At 42.9% G+C, this 16,173-nt stretch overlaps 1 protein-coding gene across 22 annotated transcripts in view; it reads left to right on the top strand.

Moving 5' to 3' along the window:
• Positions 1 to 16,173, top strand: part of KIF1A (kinesin family member 1A) — a 116,619-nt gene that overhangs the window by 64,976 nt on the left and 35,470 nt on the right. For 10 of the 22 annotated variants that reach the window (XM_081006652.1, XM_081006632.1, XM_081006633.1 and 7 more), the window contains 7 exons: positions 193 to 341; positions 1,176 to 1,354; positions 2,482 to 2,619; positions 10,899 to 11,017; positions 13,850 to 13,935; positions 15,091 to 15,229; positions 15,908 to 16,076. In XM_081006652.1, coding sequence (XP_080862778.1) covers positions 193 to 341; positions 1,176 to 1,354; positions 2,482 to 2,619; positions 10,899 to 11,017; positions 13,850 to 13,935; positions 15,091 to 15,229; positions 15,908 to 16,076 — 979 coding nt within the window. Of the gene's footprint in view, positions 1 to 192; positions 342 to 1,175; positions 1,355 to 2,481; positions 2,620 to 3,802; positions 4,052 to 10,898; positions 11,018 to 13,849; positions 13,936 to 15,090; positions 15,230 to 15,907; positions 16,077 to 16,173 lie in introns of all 22 variants that reach the window. The other 12 variants (XM_081006631.1, XM_081006642.1, XM_081006647.1 and 9 more) reach the window with 2 other exon arrangements.

Here is a 16,173-nt window from a genome sequence, read left to right on the forward strand (position 1 = left end):
ATCCCTAGCTTGCAGGACCACTGGTCAGGGATGATGGGAATTGTAGTCTCAAAATATCTGGAGGGTGGAGTTTGAGGAAGCCTGCAGTAGACAATTTGTTTGAGGAGAAGATAATGTGAGCTATAATCAAGGGGTGTCAGCAAGGACTTGCTCTTTGAAGAGAGTGACCATGTGGAGTGTTTATCTCACCAGTACAATGGACAGAGCGAGAGTTTGAGCAGGCGCTCTGGGCCTTCAGGAAGTGGAAATGGTACCAGTTTACATCTCTTCGGGACCAGCTGTGGGGCAATGCCATTTTCTTGAAGGAGGCCAATGCCATCAGTGTGGAGCTGAAGAAGAAGGTGAGCAGGTTCTGTCATAGTGACAAATGGTGATTGGCATTGTCTGTTCCGCATTCTGTTGCTGTTTCTTCAGATGAAATAGTATTCCAGATGGAACTGGGCACATACAACTGTACCCTCAACACCCTGCACTCCCCCACATCTACCACTGGAGGAAGTAGCATCCCCCTGCCCAATGGTGTGGCTGGCCCTGATTAATTGGTCATTAGCCATGACAGCTATATTGAACTTCAGTGTACAAACCGATAATATCTCTGATTACCAGATGCTCTGGAGAACAGGAAAAGGCCATGCCAGATTTGTGAATGTCCAAAAGCATCTAGCTGTGATTGAAAACCAAACTAATTAAATGGACTTTTGTTTGATCCCACAAGGGAATTTTTATGGTTATTGAAATAACCAACATATAAATGAGAGGAGGGACACAGGGCCTTGAAGTTAAGAGAAATATTATGTTGTTTGACTGGCAGTTACTCTTTAAAAAAAACTTGGGAGGGGGAGGAATCATAAGAAAAAGCAGCATTTTACCAGAGTATTTTCACCCAGGTCCATTAGCAAAAAAGTATCCTCGTATAACCGTTGAAAGGCAGTGGTGGTTGCTGCTGTTATTAAATTATTTAAGATATGAAATGGAGGGACCACAGACCAGCTGGCTGCAACTGCAATTGACCTGGATAAAGACAAGTAAGTTTTGAGGGTTCTTGTCTGAGTGAAGATCCTGCTATCATAATTTATATGTGGTGTGAGAGAAGAGGGTGCCCTGAGTAGTGTGACCTCTGTGCATGAGGAAGTACTAGCCAGCAGCAATGACTCTTCCCTTCCTTTCCCTTCCAGGTTCAATTTCAGTTTGTGCTCCTTACAGACACCCTGTACTCACCTCTGCCTCCAGACCTGCTTCCTCCGGATGCTGCCAAAGACCGTGAGAAACGTCCATTCCCAAGGACTATTGTGGCAGTGGAGGTGCAGGACCAGAAGAATGGAGCAACCCATTACTGGACTCTGGAGAAACTCAGGTAAGCAAATATATTTTAATAGCACCATGGGCAACTAGTTGGCTGACAGAAAGTCAAGGAACTTCGATTATCTGGGAGGAAGGTGATACAGAATATAGGATTATTGTCTGACATGGTAGTGAGCCCTCTTATTTCACAATAAGCCAATTGTGCCTTTGACAAAGGGAAATACAGTTGTACCTTGGAAGTCGAACAGAATCCATTCCGGAAGTCCATTCAACTTTCAAAACATTCAGAAACTAAAGCTCAGCTTCTGATTGGCTACTGGAAGCTCCTGCAGCCAATTGGAAGCCACTGAAGCCCTGTCGGACGTTTGGCTTCTAAAAATAGTTCACAAACCGGAGCAGCCACTTCTGGGTTTGCGGCGTTCGGAAGCCAAAACATTCAATAACTAAGCTGTTCGAAAACCAAGGTACGACTGTATATCTATAAACGTGTTAATGTTGCCTTCACAGGTTATTTTAGGACTTATATACATAAGCATTCAAGTATGCCATGATCTGGCAAGGTGAGTCGAGTATGGAAATGGGATTAAGTTTTGTGGATGTGTCAGCAAAATAACACAACCTGTGCCTGGTTTCCAAAGCATACTCCTTCCCAATACTATCTGAAATAGCTAGGTAAAGTCAAAAGATAAATTTTAGCTTATGGTCTCTAATGCAGGATGACCACTTTCTCTTACATTGCTATTTGATGCAATGTGATTATATATGCAGAAATCTCATAGAAACCTTTTTTGACATGTATCAAAGCTAGATTGCATTTGACATGCCTCTGATCAGTCTACATTTTGACAAGTTCATCACCTGGACCAAATTCTGATTTTTGCACATGCCAGAATAATAATGCATCCACTTCCTCTGAGCATGCACTAGCGCTTGAGTGAAAAATCCAAAATTCAGTATAAACAGGCTCCCACTATTGTTTGAGAAGCATTTTTTATTTGCCAGTCCCAAGAGAGATGGGAATTTCTCCTATGTATTAATGTGCCTCTAGTGAGCAGAGCAGGTTTCAGCACCAGCTTTTGAGGGCACACAGGTAAGATAATGGTTTAGGTGCAAGTAGCCCAGTGCTTACTCAGCCACCATTGTGTGAGTTATGGTAATTTGTTTTCTCTGCCATTGCAGGCAGAGGTTGGACCTGATGCGGGAGATGTATGACCGGGCGGCTGAAGTGCCCTCTAGTGTTATAGAAGACTGTGACAATGTGGTGACAGGCGGAGACCCCTTTTATGATCGCTTCCCTTGGTTCAGGCTGGTTGGCAGGTGAGAGCTTTGATCTGTCAAAATATCATGCCAAACTGAAGAGACCCAAGGAAGGAAATGGCCCAAGAACTGATGTTGTGCTGTACAAGCATTCCTTCCACAGTTGGGTAGAGATTAGATCACACAACAAGATAATTGCACAGCATCTCGCCCTTTTTGTAGGGATCGCTTTCTGCTCTCCAGATTTATGTACTGGAGTGGGTTGTCTTCCCATTTATATCGGTGCAGAAGCTCTTTTACTGTGAGCTGCACATGCACGCACATATATGCTGACACAGCCCTTTTCACAAAGCTACGCATGATGTCCAGTGCATGGTGTCCAAAGTTATGTTCTTGTTCTCAATACCATCACCGATGGCTGAAATTTCCTACAGCAAGGTCAAAAGAGGCTTTTAGAGCCTGGTCTTTCCATGATCCAGGATGGACCACCTTAGCTTCTAAAGTCTTAAATTGTAGCCCTTCAAGCAGGATTGCCTGCTTGCAGATTGTGACCTCTGGATTGGTGGGAACCATTACAAATAGATGCCATAGAGGACTGTGGCCACCCACCTGTACAGTATTACCATGCAGAAGATCCTTCTGGCTGGCTGTGGGGAGGTAATATGATCTTGTACCTGAAGAAAAAAATAGCTTGTAGGATGGAATGCAGCTAAGAAACCCTGCTGTAGGATTTGTACATTTGTGTGTGTCATTTGGAGTGTATCTGCCTATATACTGCCCAGTATATAATGTGTGTTATCATGTGCTTCCCATGCAACTGTTAGAAACAAATGTGATGCCACCAGCTGGGAATTGTTGGGGGCCAGGCAGAAAGGGTTTCCCATTGAATTTTAATAAATCTGGGTACATCTGAGGCATTATATATTCCATTGTCAGGATTCACAATGGAATTTCTTCCCATACCAATGAGTCAGAAGAACCTTATCAAGCTCCATAGTTGTTTTGGTGAGAACTGTTGGAGGAATTCGCATCAAATTTATTGGGTCTTCACCATTTTTAGCTGATGGCATTGGTGGCTCCTCTGTTAGATGTATCTGGCCTGGGAGGTTTTCCATTCCTTTCCCTCCTCCTTATTAACACTGCTGCTTGGTCTAAAAGAAAAGGCAGAGCAAGCCTAGTCTCTCTCTGTGTGTTTGGAATAGCTGGTGTTAACCTGTCTCCTATCTTGTTGTACTAACCTTAGTTCAGATATCTCTGGCTGCAACAGCTCTCCTATTTTCAACACATGCATGAGCGAGCGCATGGCTGATCTCACCCCCTCCCCCACCTTCTCGAACCCTGACTCCGACATCACCGAGCCTGCTGACGAGCAGCACGTGGGGAAGGAGGAGGAGGAGGATGACCTGGAGGAAGACATCTTTCCGGAGTACCCGCTGTATGATGGCCAGGATCCATTTTACGACCGCTCCCCCCTGTTCAGTTTAGTAGGAAGGTTGGTGAGGTCTTAGGAGAGCATGCTGGGAAGGAACTAGCTCTTTCGCATAAGAGACCTGCTTTCTGACACTGTTCCCATGTTAAGGCACTCAGGGACAGGTGAGCTCTCTAACAAGTTCCAGAAATGAGGGGGCAAAACCAACAAAACAAAAAAGCAAGGGTCTGAGCATACCTAAGGAGGAATCAGATATACTGTGAGAAAACTGGCAGGAAGACAAATGAGGGGATGGCTTCTGGAGAGGCAATGACTTAGAAGTGAATGTCCAGAACCTGTCTGCAGAGCTAAAGCTTCTGCAATTATGTGCCTTCTCTCAAGACTGTTTTTTTAAAAAACGTATTTTATACCTATGGTCTCAAAAACAGGAGGATAATCTAGTTTCACTGTCTGCTCCTGTACAGTATGATGTGAGGAGTGTGCATTTAATGCAGTTCCCTGATAATTCTGATCTAGGAGACATGGAGGGAACTAAGATTTAGCTCTACAATAAAGGAACACTAGGGCGTCATTCCAGAGAGAAGGATAGTTGATTGGACTAGAATATAGAAACAGGAAATAAATGCTGAAAACATTAAGAAACTAGGCAAACTTTTCTTGTTTGCATTGCTCAGCAAATGCTGAAGACTGGCATTTGGGGTATTTAACTTTGACAAAGGATAGAAACTAGGATTTCAGCACACAGGAGCAGTGGGTAGTGAATAAAGTTCTGGGAATGAATTCCAGAATATGCTTCAAAGTACAGTTGCATTTGTATGGCCACCCAGAGTGAAGCAGCCACCTCAGGCAGCAGGTGCTGAAGGACAGAGCTGTGTATGCCATGTAGCCTATTCTGGAGGACTCTGTCCCATTACCAGTCTTCAAGTAAGATTCAGCTGAACTGGAGTGGGATGCCATCTTGTCCTTCACCATAATGATTTGGGATGACCCTACCAACCAGTGCCATTTGTTGTCCCACCTAGTAAGTGAGTGAAGCTATTTCTGCTACATTACAATTTGGCAGAGAAAAGCACTGGAGAGAAATTATTCATTGAAAGCAAACATGGCTAGTTCTAATTTCCATATTTGGCAGTGAAAGGCTTCATCCTTGTGCCTTTGGGACTGCAAATTGAGTTTGCTGTTAAGAAAGATACGATTCTTCATCACACTATTCAATTTTCTCACAATGGCAGAAAAGCAACCACGTTCTGGCAATGGATGCATACTCTGTACAAATGAGGGGGCAGGATCCTACTGGGGTCCTTGCAATATCCTTGCCTGTTTTGCTCAGGCAGAACCAAATATTCATCATTTTACCTTCAAAGCCCTGCCCTTCACGGGCCCACATTCATAAACCTGCACCTCAGAAGCTGCTCACTTTATTCTAGGATTAATTTAACTTTGTATGAACATAAGGATCTTTCCTTGATATTTGGGCAAGAGGTCCTAAGCTTTAGTTTCCTCACTTTTAAGTAGGAGTCAGGAAAATGGGAGCCAGCAAGGGAGGAAAAGGGCCTAGAAAAGGCAGAGAGGGAGATTGGGGAAGAGTCCTGCAGTCTCAGACCGAAAGAGCTGGCTTCTTCCTTTTTTTCTGGGGGATTTCAGATTTTAAATCAACAAACAGGCCAAACTACCAAATAGCTCAATGAGGGAACACCCTCTCCCCCAATCCTGTGAACTGTTCTTGGGGGGTCTTTTGAGTCAGACAAAATTGACTCCCCCCATGCAGCAGCTGTGCCGTTCACATTTCTCATGAAGTGTGCTTTGATTGGATCTTTGTCTTTGATTTCTTTTTCTTTTTCCTTATTATTATTATTTTTTTAGCTGCTGGCTCTATCTCCAAAGCTTTAGCAAAATTGGGGGTTATTTCACTTTTGTCTTCCTTTTGAAAGGCTTTTCTTTGGTCTGAGCATGCCATCTTTGCACCTCACCAATCTTGTGGTTAGTGCCTCTATCCTACTCTATTCTTTTAATGACACACAGCCTCTTTCGGCCTTCCTTTATCAATCCCTCTACCTCTTTGTCTCCTCCCAACGTCCCTGACTTGACCCCTCTCTCTTCTTACTGCTTCTGCCTCTCCACTTCTCCAGTTCGCCAGTTCCTTCATTCTTCTGGGTTTCAGGCCTGTTTCATAATGGGCCCTTGTTGGCTGTGACCATAATAGCACTTCAACAGATGTATGCCTCCTGCTTCCTCTTAGCCATCCAATTTCAAAACAAGACATTCCAGGCCTCATATGAAGAAGATGAAGATTATGCTGAATAAAAGAGAGACTAGATTTGAGAAGGTGATGTTATCTGCATTCTTTCAGAATATCTGCCCATGGGTTTTGAGCATCGAGATTGGCTGTTCCAAGGAAGTTTGTGGGTACATTGCTTTTCTCTAGGCCAGGTGTGGGGAATCTCTGGCCCATAGGCCCAATTCAGTCCACCAGGCCATCCCATTTGGGTAGTGCTGTTCTGTGCAAAACAGCACTTTGAAAGGGGCTTCTCAAGACCTGGCATTTTGATTACTGGGTCTTACCAAGAGCTTTTCAATGCACTGTACAATACACGTGCAAGGCAAAAAAGTCACCTGACATCAGGTGATTGACAGGTGACCAACCCACCTGCCAGATCAAGTTCCCAACCCCAGCTCTAGGCATTTCTTAACCATGTTGTGGGCAGGCCCTTTTACTGCTGCTTGATTGATGCTGTCTGGAAGGATACATGTGAACTTGCCTCTTGTGTAAAATCAATCAAACAAAAAACCCCAACTCAAATACAGCAGTTGTTTCTTTCTCTTCAAACAGAAAGCAAAGAATAAACTGATACTTTCTTCTTAGTAAGATTCATAATGCTATGGGATAATGCTATTCTATGCTATGCTGTTCCTAAGAGTTCAGAATTTGGGGATGAAGATGAGAAAGGAGAAGGTGAAATAAATAATGGCTTGAGGCCAATAGGATTCATATTCTGAATGTTCCAGATAAATTCAGCTGTGTCCTTTTTTTCAGTGACTCAACCAACTTAAAACAAGTCTAGTTGTTGCCACATTTTTCTCCACTCACTGGCAGCCACTTCCAACGTGATGCCCTCCTGCCAGCATAGCCAATGGTTGGAGTAATAGTAGTTGCAGTCTAGCAGCATTTCAAGGGCACCATGTTAGCTACCCCTATTAAATAATAACCTATTAAAGTGCTATTTCATCAGGGATGTGAGCTGTTCAGAACAAGTCCATACTTAGATTACACCGGTTATTTCTCTCGACTGAAGAAAGAAATTTCTGTTTTCTTTTTAACAGTTCTTCCTTCCAAGCACAGACCCCCATTTGTGAGTATTAGGTGAGCTGTCATTTGTTCACAAGATTTAAAGTGTTAATCTGCAGGGGAACTTTTCAAAATATTAAGGATCATGCTCATCCACACATTTCCCAGAGAGTCACACTATAAACTTATTCTGATGTAATATGATCATTTTTAAACTATTCTTATGAGCACAGATTTAGGAGAATGGCTTGAAACAATGACAATTGTTGCATACGTTAGCGGAAAACATTTTCATAGTTAAAAGCCTGATTGCAGTACAGATATATTTCAGTTTTGATTATTTTGCTAAGACTAAGGGGAAAGCACCCCTAACGTTAGTTCCTGGTGCATATGTATGTCTTCCCTATGTTAAAAAAAATGCAGAGCAAAAATTCAGTAGCAGTTTAAAAGGTTTATCAGTGTCGGCAACCTTCCTGACAAATTTATGGATGTAGTTGTTGAAGTTCATCTATGATATATGTTGGTTGAAGAAATGCCAACACGTTTATTGGTGACATTACTAGTCATGCCACCATGAGAATGGAATTGCTTCCAGATTGTGGCCGGTGCCTTTCTCTTTCACAGTTAGATGGGAAGTGAATCAAATATGAGACTTAATATACCCCAAATCAATGCCAGAATGCCCATCATTCCCTACCAACAAGTTCTGAGACATGTATCATCTGGTTCAGTGGGACTTATTCCTTCTTTCTGATAATGTGACCAGCCCCCAGTCCTTTAACTAGTTACTTCCTATTGATTCCCATGACGTGAACAATTATAATAATGCAACATATTGTATACCGTTATAATAATATAAATACTGTAAGGCTGTTTATAAATTTCTAATCTTGGATGGGTTCTTTCTTAATCTCTTAATATGTGTTCATTTAATAAAGTTATTAGTCTGGTAGATCATGGGAACAACAAAGACAATATATCTTAATTTCAGCAAAGAATTTGAAAAGGTCTCCCATTTTATCTTGTTGACAAGATGAGAAAATGTTGGTTGAGTGATATGATACTGTTGCTAAGTGAATTCATAGTTGATTGAGCAATTGTACCCAACAAATGCTTACAGTACTAATGGCTTGGCATAAACCTGAAGTTTTGAGTGGAGTGCCAGAGGACTGTGTCCTAGGTCCTCTGCTGCTTAAAAGTTTTATAAAAGACTTGGATGAGGGCATTGAGGGATGCTTGTCAAACTTTAAGAAGACACGTTACTGGGAGGGACAGGTAATATCAGAGAAGACAGAAACAAGGTTCAATGTTATTGTCAGAGGTGGGAACACTGGTCTAAACTAAAACCAACATGAAATTCAATATAAATAAACATATTGCTATTATTGCAAAAGTGATCAGATAAAAATTAACATTACTGGAATGTTTGCTGAAATAATAATAATATCTGCCTCACATCTGCTGGGGAGATCTTCCATAATGCAAGGGCTATTGCACTGAGTGCTCCTTTCTCAGTAAAGAGGGATTTGAGTATGGATAATGAAGCACATCTAAAAGCTCAGCCTATGACAATCTCAGTGATAATTTCTAGTGGCTCTAGCCAACCTATAGGGAGTAAGTACCCTGGTCCCACATTGTTTAGAGCTTTGTTCACTAGGACTAAAATTATAAAGCTGACCTGATAGCATACAGACAGCCAGTGCAATTCCTGCAACACAGGTGTTACATGCTGTTGGAAAGTTACTCCTGCCAATAATTTGACATGCTGCACCAGCTGAACGTTTCCCGGGGTAGCCCTGCATAAAGCATGTTGCAGCAATCAGGTACTGACACTAACAGTGCATGATCTACTGTGCATAAGCTATTGCAGTCCAAAAACAACCAAAGCTGTCTTACCAGCCAAAGCAGGTGTAGGTACTCCTGGCCATTGAAGACACTTGTGCCTCCAATGATAATGCTAGCTAGGTCCAAGAGTCATAGGTCATAGGTCCTGAGTATTAACCTGTTGCTTTAGAGCAGTGGTGGCCAAACTTGGCCCTCCAGCTGTTTTTGGCCTACAACTCCCATCATCCCTAGATAAAAGGACCAGTGGTCAGGGATGATGGTAATTGTAGTCCCAAAACAGCTGGAGGGCCAGGTTTAGCCACCACTGCTTTAGAGGGAGTGAAACCCCTCCCAGTGCAGGTAATTGACCAATTTTCCAGAACCACACCCATAGAGCCTTTATCTTGCCCAGATTCAAGCTCAGTGTATTGACCCCACCACTGAGTCCAGTCATTAATCTAGGGCCTGCATAGCCTCTCCCAATTCAGATATTATGGAGAAATAGAGCTCACTAGGGGACAATGCTCCAAATCCCGTGATGACCACTCATTCAACCTGAGGTGAGGAGGACACAGGTATCTGGCGCCATCCATCTCACACTGAGTACTACCTTCAACTTCACCATAATGACCCTGGGTGGCAGTCATTGGTTGCAGCAGTACAGCAGCAGCAGTAAACTCCCCTCCCAAAAAACAACTTTCAGTGTAAATATTTAAGCATAGGCTAGACAGGTTCATGTCAAAGATTCAAGATCCCCCATAGACTATAATTTTTATTAAATGTCTTCTCCAAACTGAAATAACCCAAGCAAAGTGTGTGTGTGTGTGTGTGTGTGTGTGTGTGTGTGTGTATAGAGACAGGGAGAGAGGGAAAGGGGGGGGGTTCTATTTATATCAAGGATATTGGATACTGCCCCACCCAGTTCATGGGTTTATTACAAGGAAGACAGGTACCTGGGGAACCATCAGTGCCCTAATATTAGTGGGTGGAATGAAGCTGGCTGCAGCATATTATACTCTTTATGGCAGGGGTGGGAAGGTTGTAGTTTTCCAGATACTGCTAGATTCCAATTCCTTGCCATCACTGACCATTGACTGTGCTACCAGGGGCTGATGGGTACCCAACAACACTTGGAATACCACAGGTCTCCTTCCCCTGCTTTAAAGGCATGTTTCTTTTCTACGAAGGAACTCTGATTAGTTGACAGCTCCTTTGAAGCAGGCCTAAAATTCAGCACAATTTGTGTCTCTCAAGTCCTGGGGAGTTTTCCCTCTCTAGAAGGAACCTATCTCCCTACTTCCTTCCCTTTTCTTCCCCACCCCTCTGCTTTCCCTGCCTTAAACCTCTAATCCTCTTTGTCTTTGCTTGTCCTCTTTTCTGTCCCTTTTGCCCCACTGTTACTCAGCAGCAGGACCTTGGACGAATTACAGCACCCAGGGTACTAGTTGTCTAGTCTCTCCTGCCAGAGGTCCTTTTCCTAGTTTCCTTCTTGCACCAGCACCCCCCTCCCCTCCCTTCAGCCATGGGAGATGACAGAACGAGAGGTACGCTATGCTAGCGCTCACTAACTCACTACACTTTCGCTTCACTGCTCAGCACAGGAACTCTGTTCTAAGCACGCTGAATTCCCCCTCTCTGTCCGGCTGGCCATGGCTGCCTTTCTTTAGTTTTGCTTTGCAGCACCATGTTGTGATGTGAGCGGTGAACTGTGGTCCCAGCTACCATCGGCTATGGAGTATGTTTGGAGAAGCTCGTGCGTGAGGCGCAGTGACCACTCTCCTATGTCACTTTTCTTTCCAGAGCCTTTGTGTATCTCAGCAACTTGCTGTATCCTGTACCTCTGGTGCACCGCGTCGCCATTGTCAGCGAGAAGGGGGAAGTGAAAGGGTTCCTGCGCGTGGCTGTTCAGGCCATCTCAGGTAAGAGGTGGCTGGAGATGGAGAAGGAGGGACAGCCGAGGCTGGCCATCTCCAACCTAGTGCCCTCCAGATGTTTTAGGCTACAGCTCCCATCATCCTTGACCATTGGCCATGCTGGCTGGGGCTGATGTGAATTGTAGCCCAAAACATCTGGAGGGCCTCAGGCTAGAGGACTTGCCTGTTCTAGGCACTTGCATTTATACAACCATTCCCTCTTCTCCTGGCAAGCAGCTCATTTTTAACAAGGGCTTGAGAGCAGAAGAGCCCTTTGCCTTTTGTTGGAATTATTAACTAAGGTACATAGTGTTTAGTACTAAGGGAAGGGCTCTGCCAAATCACCTGTTGCTGTTCACCGTGGGTAATGCAAGTCCTTTGACCAAAGACCAGTTCATACATAATTTGATTAGGCAGCATTTGATGGGTTACAACTGAATGTGTGAACTGACTCCATTTGAGGTGATGTATAAGTTTTCTCTTGTGGTACTTGATCTCTAATGGCTTATTCACACATTTATATTGTTTTATTTTTATATGATTTTATAAACTGCATTGGAGGCAATGATTTCCCTTCAAGACAGTGTGCAGAATTTCATAATATGATCATTCAGTCAAACTCCCTTAAAGCTGAGCAGTAGCAATTAGTTAATCACAGGGATTAATAGAAGGTGGACTTAAAAATGATTGAAGATCCTGTTTTCTGAGAGAAAAAGAAATAGGTACAGCTCACCACTTCTAGTTGCAGTCATCCAGTGAAGCATACACATGCAGCCATCAAGTGAAGAATATACAGCAGCCTTGTGTTTCAGCCTTTGTAACACAGGTCCCTGGAATTCAGGCCAATTGAGAAGCTTCTAGGGACCAGGTTGAGTCCATCCAATTGCCTATCTCTACCTTATATACCTTAGGTATTACACCAGGGCAGTGTAATATCCCAAGCTAGTATGTTGTGAGCTTCTTCCATGCATAGCCCAGACATGCAGTGTGGTTAACATCAAAAATTATGGGGGAGTGGGGAACTGCTGCTACATATGCTGTTTTTCAAGTGCAGAAATCACTGGTATGAATCCTCAGTGTCCATTGTATTTCTGCACCAGTTGGGTTCACCTTGATCTATAGGAATGGATGTATATCCTGCCTCTATCTATAATTAGTACAAACATAGGCACATCGTTTCAAAGATTTCTAGGGATATTCTGCATTGCAGCATGTCACAGCTCATGCTGTCATATTACTTCATATATGGATTTTACTGAATTCATACATAACCATCTACACCTTTACAACTATAACAGAAGTGAACCTGTGTTTTAAATAGTTGTTCTTGTTGAAAAACATGCCCCCTCGGGAGAGGCTGGCCCCTCTCCCAGGCTCCAGGGCATGTTTGCCGGTGACCTATCCTGGCTGGCATCACGTGAGTCCAGGAAGATCTTGATAGGCGACATCTCCCTGCGTGGAAGATGCACACCCCCTTCCCCCTTGCATACCAGCAGGAGAAAGAAGATAGTCAGAAAGTCTATTACATTTCTACGGTTTATTTCTGACTGTACAACTGTACAAAAACGTGTCCGATCAGTTCAGTCTCCTCCGAGCAACTGTGAGAGACTTCCTTCACAAAAGCAACAGGAAGGTCTCATATTACACAAAGAACAAATCCCTGTACATCCTTTCCCAGGGCTAGCCACATCATGTGATGTAAACATCGAGCTGCTTGTTTGCAGCTGCGTAGTACTCATATTCCAACAGTTCTATGCCCAAAAGACTGTTCCTGGACTGTGTAGGTGTGCCTTCTCTGCATCCTGTTCATGTATAGACTGGGTGTTTGTTATTACCCTATAAAATATTTTAAATTAAATGTTTACATAACATGTGTATTTCAAAGCATCATACGGAGAAATGCACAACCCCATGTCTCTGTCATACAAGGAAAGAGCAATTTAAGCATATCCTGCAAAATTTCACAGGGAGCCATCGGTCAATGAAATAAAATGCAATGCCTTATAAGCCAACTGCATTTCTCTGGAGGTGCAGTCACAGTTGTGCTGGGCTAAAATAAGGACAGAGCAGCTTGTAACTTTGATGGCAAAGAGATGGATTAATTGATGCTTTCTGTTTCCACATTTTTCAGCATCATGCTTAATTTTAGCAGAGGCATTTGCTCTTCCTTGATGTAGTGAAATTTAGACCATCTACTGTTTGACTTCCAGTGGTACCTTTCCTCATTCTCATTCATTTGGATGAGTCAAGGTGCATCCAGATAACCAACCATCCCCACTTTTTATATTTCTTTCCTCACAGTGTGGCTGGATAATGGTATTCAGAGAAGAAATTTACCACATGCAGAAATAAACTTGGAGTAATGCCAGTCCAAATGCAATCACACTTGGTGGCTGACTGTATTTGCCCTGCACAGTTCCCTAGTGCCTTCTTGTGGATTAGAGTGTTGTACTAGGAATGGGGAGACCCAGGTTCAAATCCCCCCTCAGCCATGAAGTTCTCGGGGTGACGTTGGGCTATCCATTGTCTCTCAGCCGAACGCACCTCGCAGGGTTACTGTGAGGATTTAATGTGAGGGGGAGAACCTTGCATGCCCTCTTGAGCTGCTTGAAGGAAAGGTGGGATAAAATGTATTCATAAGAAAATATAAATGTGAAAAGATAAGTGAGCAAAAGTGCAATCCTAGGCATTTCTACTGAGAAGGGAATCCTACTGAGTCCAATGAGGAAGTGGATATAGGACTGCAGCTTAAGAGTTCCTGGCTATGGCTCTCAATCTGTTGGGGAGTCTGAGCTTCTCTTTCCTTACTATAACCTCTTGATGCCTTCCTGTTTCCAGCTGATGAAGAAGCACCAGATTATGGCTCAGGAGTGCGGCAATCTGGAACAGCCAAAATTTCCTTTGATGATCAGCACTTTGAAAAGGTATGCCATGGAAGACAGAACTAGCTGAGCATCATCCCAGATTGTTGATCACACTCAGACCCGAACCTAACTGGTTATAAGTGGTTATTAATTAACCAATTTGCTGTGCAGATTCAGAAGTTTCAGAGGGCTCAGTAGTGTGGCAAAGTAATAATGTTGGTCTCTAGAGACTACTTAGAGTCTGAGTTACAACAAAGCTTGTTGTCTCTTGTTGTTGTTCTCTTGTTGTTGTTCTCTTGTTGTTGTTCTCTTGTTGTTGTTCTCTTGTTGTTCTCTTCTGTTCAACTACCCTGCTCAATTGTATGCCATACCTTCTGTTCTTTGTAATTTATGCCCAAAGCTAAGTAAAAGATGGCTTAAATTTACATGAATTTACATATATTAACATATGGAAAACCGAGAGGCTGGTTTGTTTCTTCTGAGTGACATGGAAACTGACATTAGCGACCTTTGAAGTCTTGGATTTCAGTCCAGATTCTATTAAATGTTTACTATTTAGCAGCAAATACTATATCAGATTATTATTGATAAATATAAAGCTCTACAAGTTTTCCCCCCTTTCTTCCTTGATCATATTTATATTTTATTTCTACCATGTTTGAATAAGAGAATAAGAGATACAAAAACAGAAAAAAGGAAAGATGCAATATAAGGGACAGAAGAAACTCCAACAGCACTGCTAAATTTCAAAACAGTGTGAATTAACATCTCCTACAATTAACTACAGTTTTCTACAAACTTAATCAATTTAGACAAGAAAATATCCTGCCTATAGGTTTGATAAATATAATATAATTTGGCAATTGATGTATAATCTCATATTTTGTTGTGCCATTTTTCAATAGATGGCACAATGGCTGTTTATTCTCTTGCTAATAAAATTCTAGCTGAGAAGAGATAAGTTAGTCCTATGTGTTCTTATCTTACTGAACTCTTTTGAGTTATTTAATAACGGAACTTCATAGCCCAGAAGTTCCTCTCTTCTTAGATCAGCTGGTTTCACTTGCATCTTGAGCTTGACTTTGTATCTCCCTAACCTCACAGTTTAAAAAGGAGAACAGCAAAATACAACACTGCAAGGGAAACCTAATGACACCACCCAGAACCATCATACCTTTATCTTGTATTCTTTTCCTATCCTTTGTTTCCTTATAGTTCCAGTCTGAGTCCTGTCCTGTAGTGGGAATGTCCCGCTCTGGAACTTCACAGGAGGAGCTGCGTATCGTAGAGGGACAGGGACAAGTAACTGACATAGGACCATCTGCAGATGAAGTTAACAACAACACCTGTGCAGGTGAAGGGGTTTTTTTAGGTCAGAAAGGGGTTGAGGAACTGTGTGCATAGCAGCAAAAGCCAAAGATTTGAGCCCCTTTTTGGAGCTCCTCATAAAGAACATTGGACAGCTACATCAACAGCCACTCTATATTTTCTTGTGGTTGAAAACAGTAAAGCAAATGAGATTTAAAAAGAAGAAGAATGTTTTTAAAAAGATAAGGCTTCCGGGACACTTCCAAACCATTGCTATTTGGGGTGGGATTCAGTCACATGCCAGGACATATAGCAGGAAACGTGAACAGGAATGCTCCTTCTAGGAGATGATTATACACTACAGCATTTTACTGCAAGTTCCACTTGTGAGAATTAGGAACCTAGGAGGCTGCTTTCTACCAAGTCAGATCTTTGGCCATCTAGCCCAATATTGTAAACACTGGCTGGCAGCTGCTCTCCAGGGTTTCAGGCAGGAGTCATTCCAACCCTACCTGGCAAAGCCATAGAATTCAGCTGTTGTGCCCACCGTGCTATTTTGTACAGGAAAGTCCACCAATGGGACAAGCAAGCTTTTTCCTTCCAGTGTCCAGGACGTCTTCTTCTGCTCTCACTTTGATGTGTGCACCATTTAGGATATGAGGAAGCATCTGCTTTATACCAATGAGGAAATGTCCTTTATAACTTTAATATTCTATTTCTCCAGCCACCCCTGAGGATCTTCTCCTGGACAGTTCAGAGAAGTCTGTGGTGGATGGGCCTTTAGAGACAGCCCTTGAGCACCTGAAGCTGGGCAGCATCTTCACTTTCAGAGTGACCGTTTTGCAGGCATCTAGCATCTCAGCAGAATATGCAGACATCTTCTGCCAGTTTAAGTGAGTTACAGTCTTTCCTTCTCTATTTGCCCTTTACCCATTTCAGATAACCTTAGGATATTGTGGTTTCTCCTTCCTTTGCCCTTCGGTGGCTATC

This window comes from Podarcis pityusensis (assembly GCF_964106645.2).
Source record: "Podarcis pityusensis genome assembly, chromosome: 5".
NCBI lineage: Eukaryota > Metazoa > Chordata > Lepidosauria > Squamata > Lacertidae > Podarcis > Podarcis pityusensis.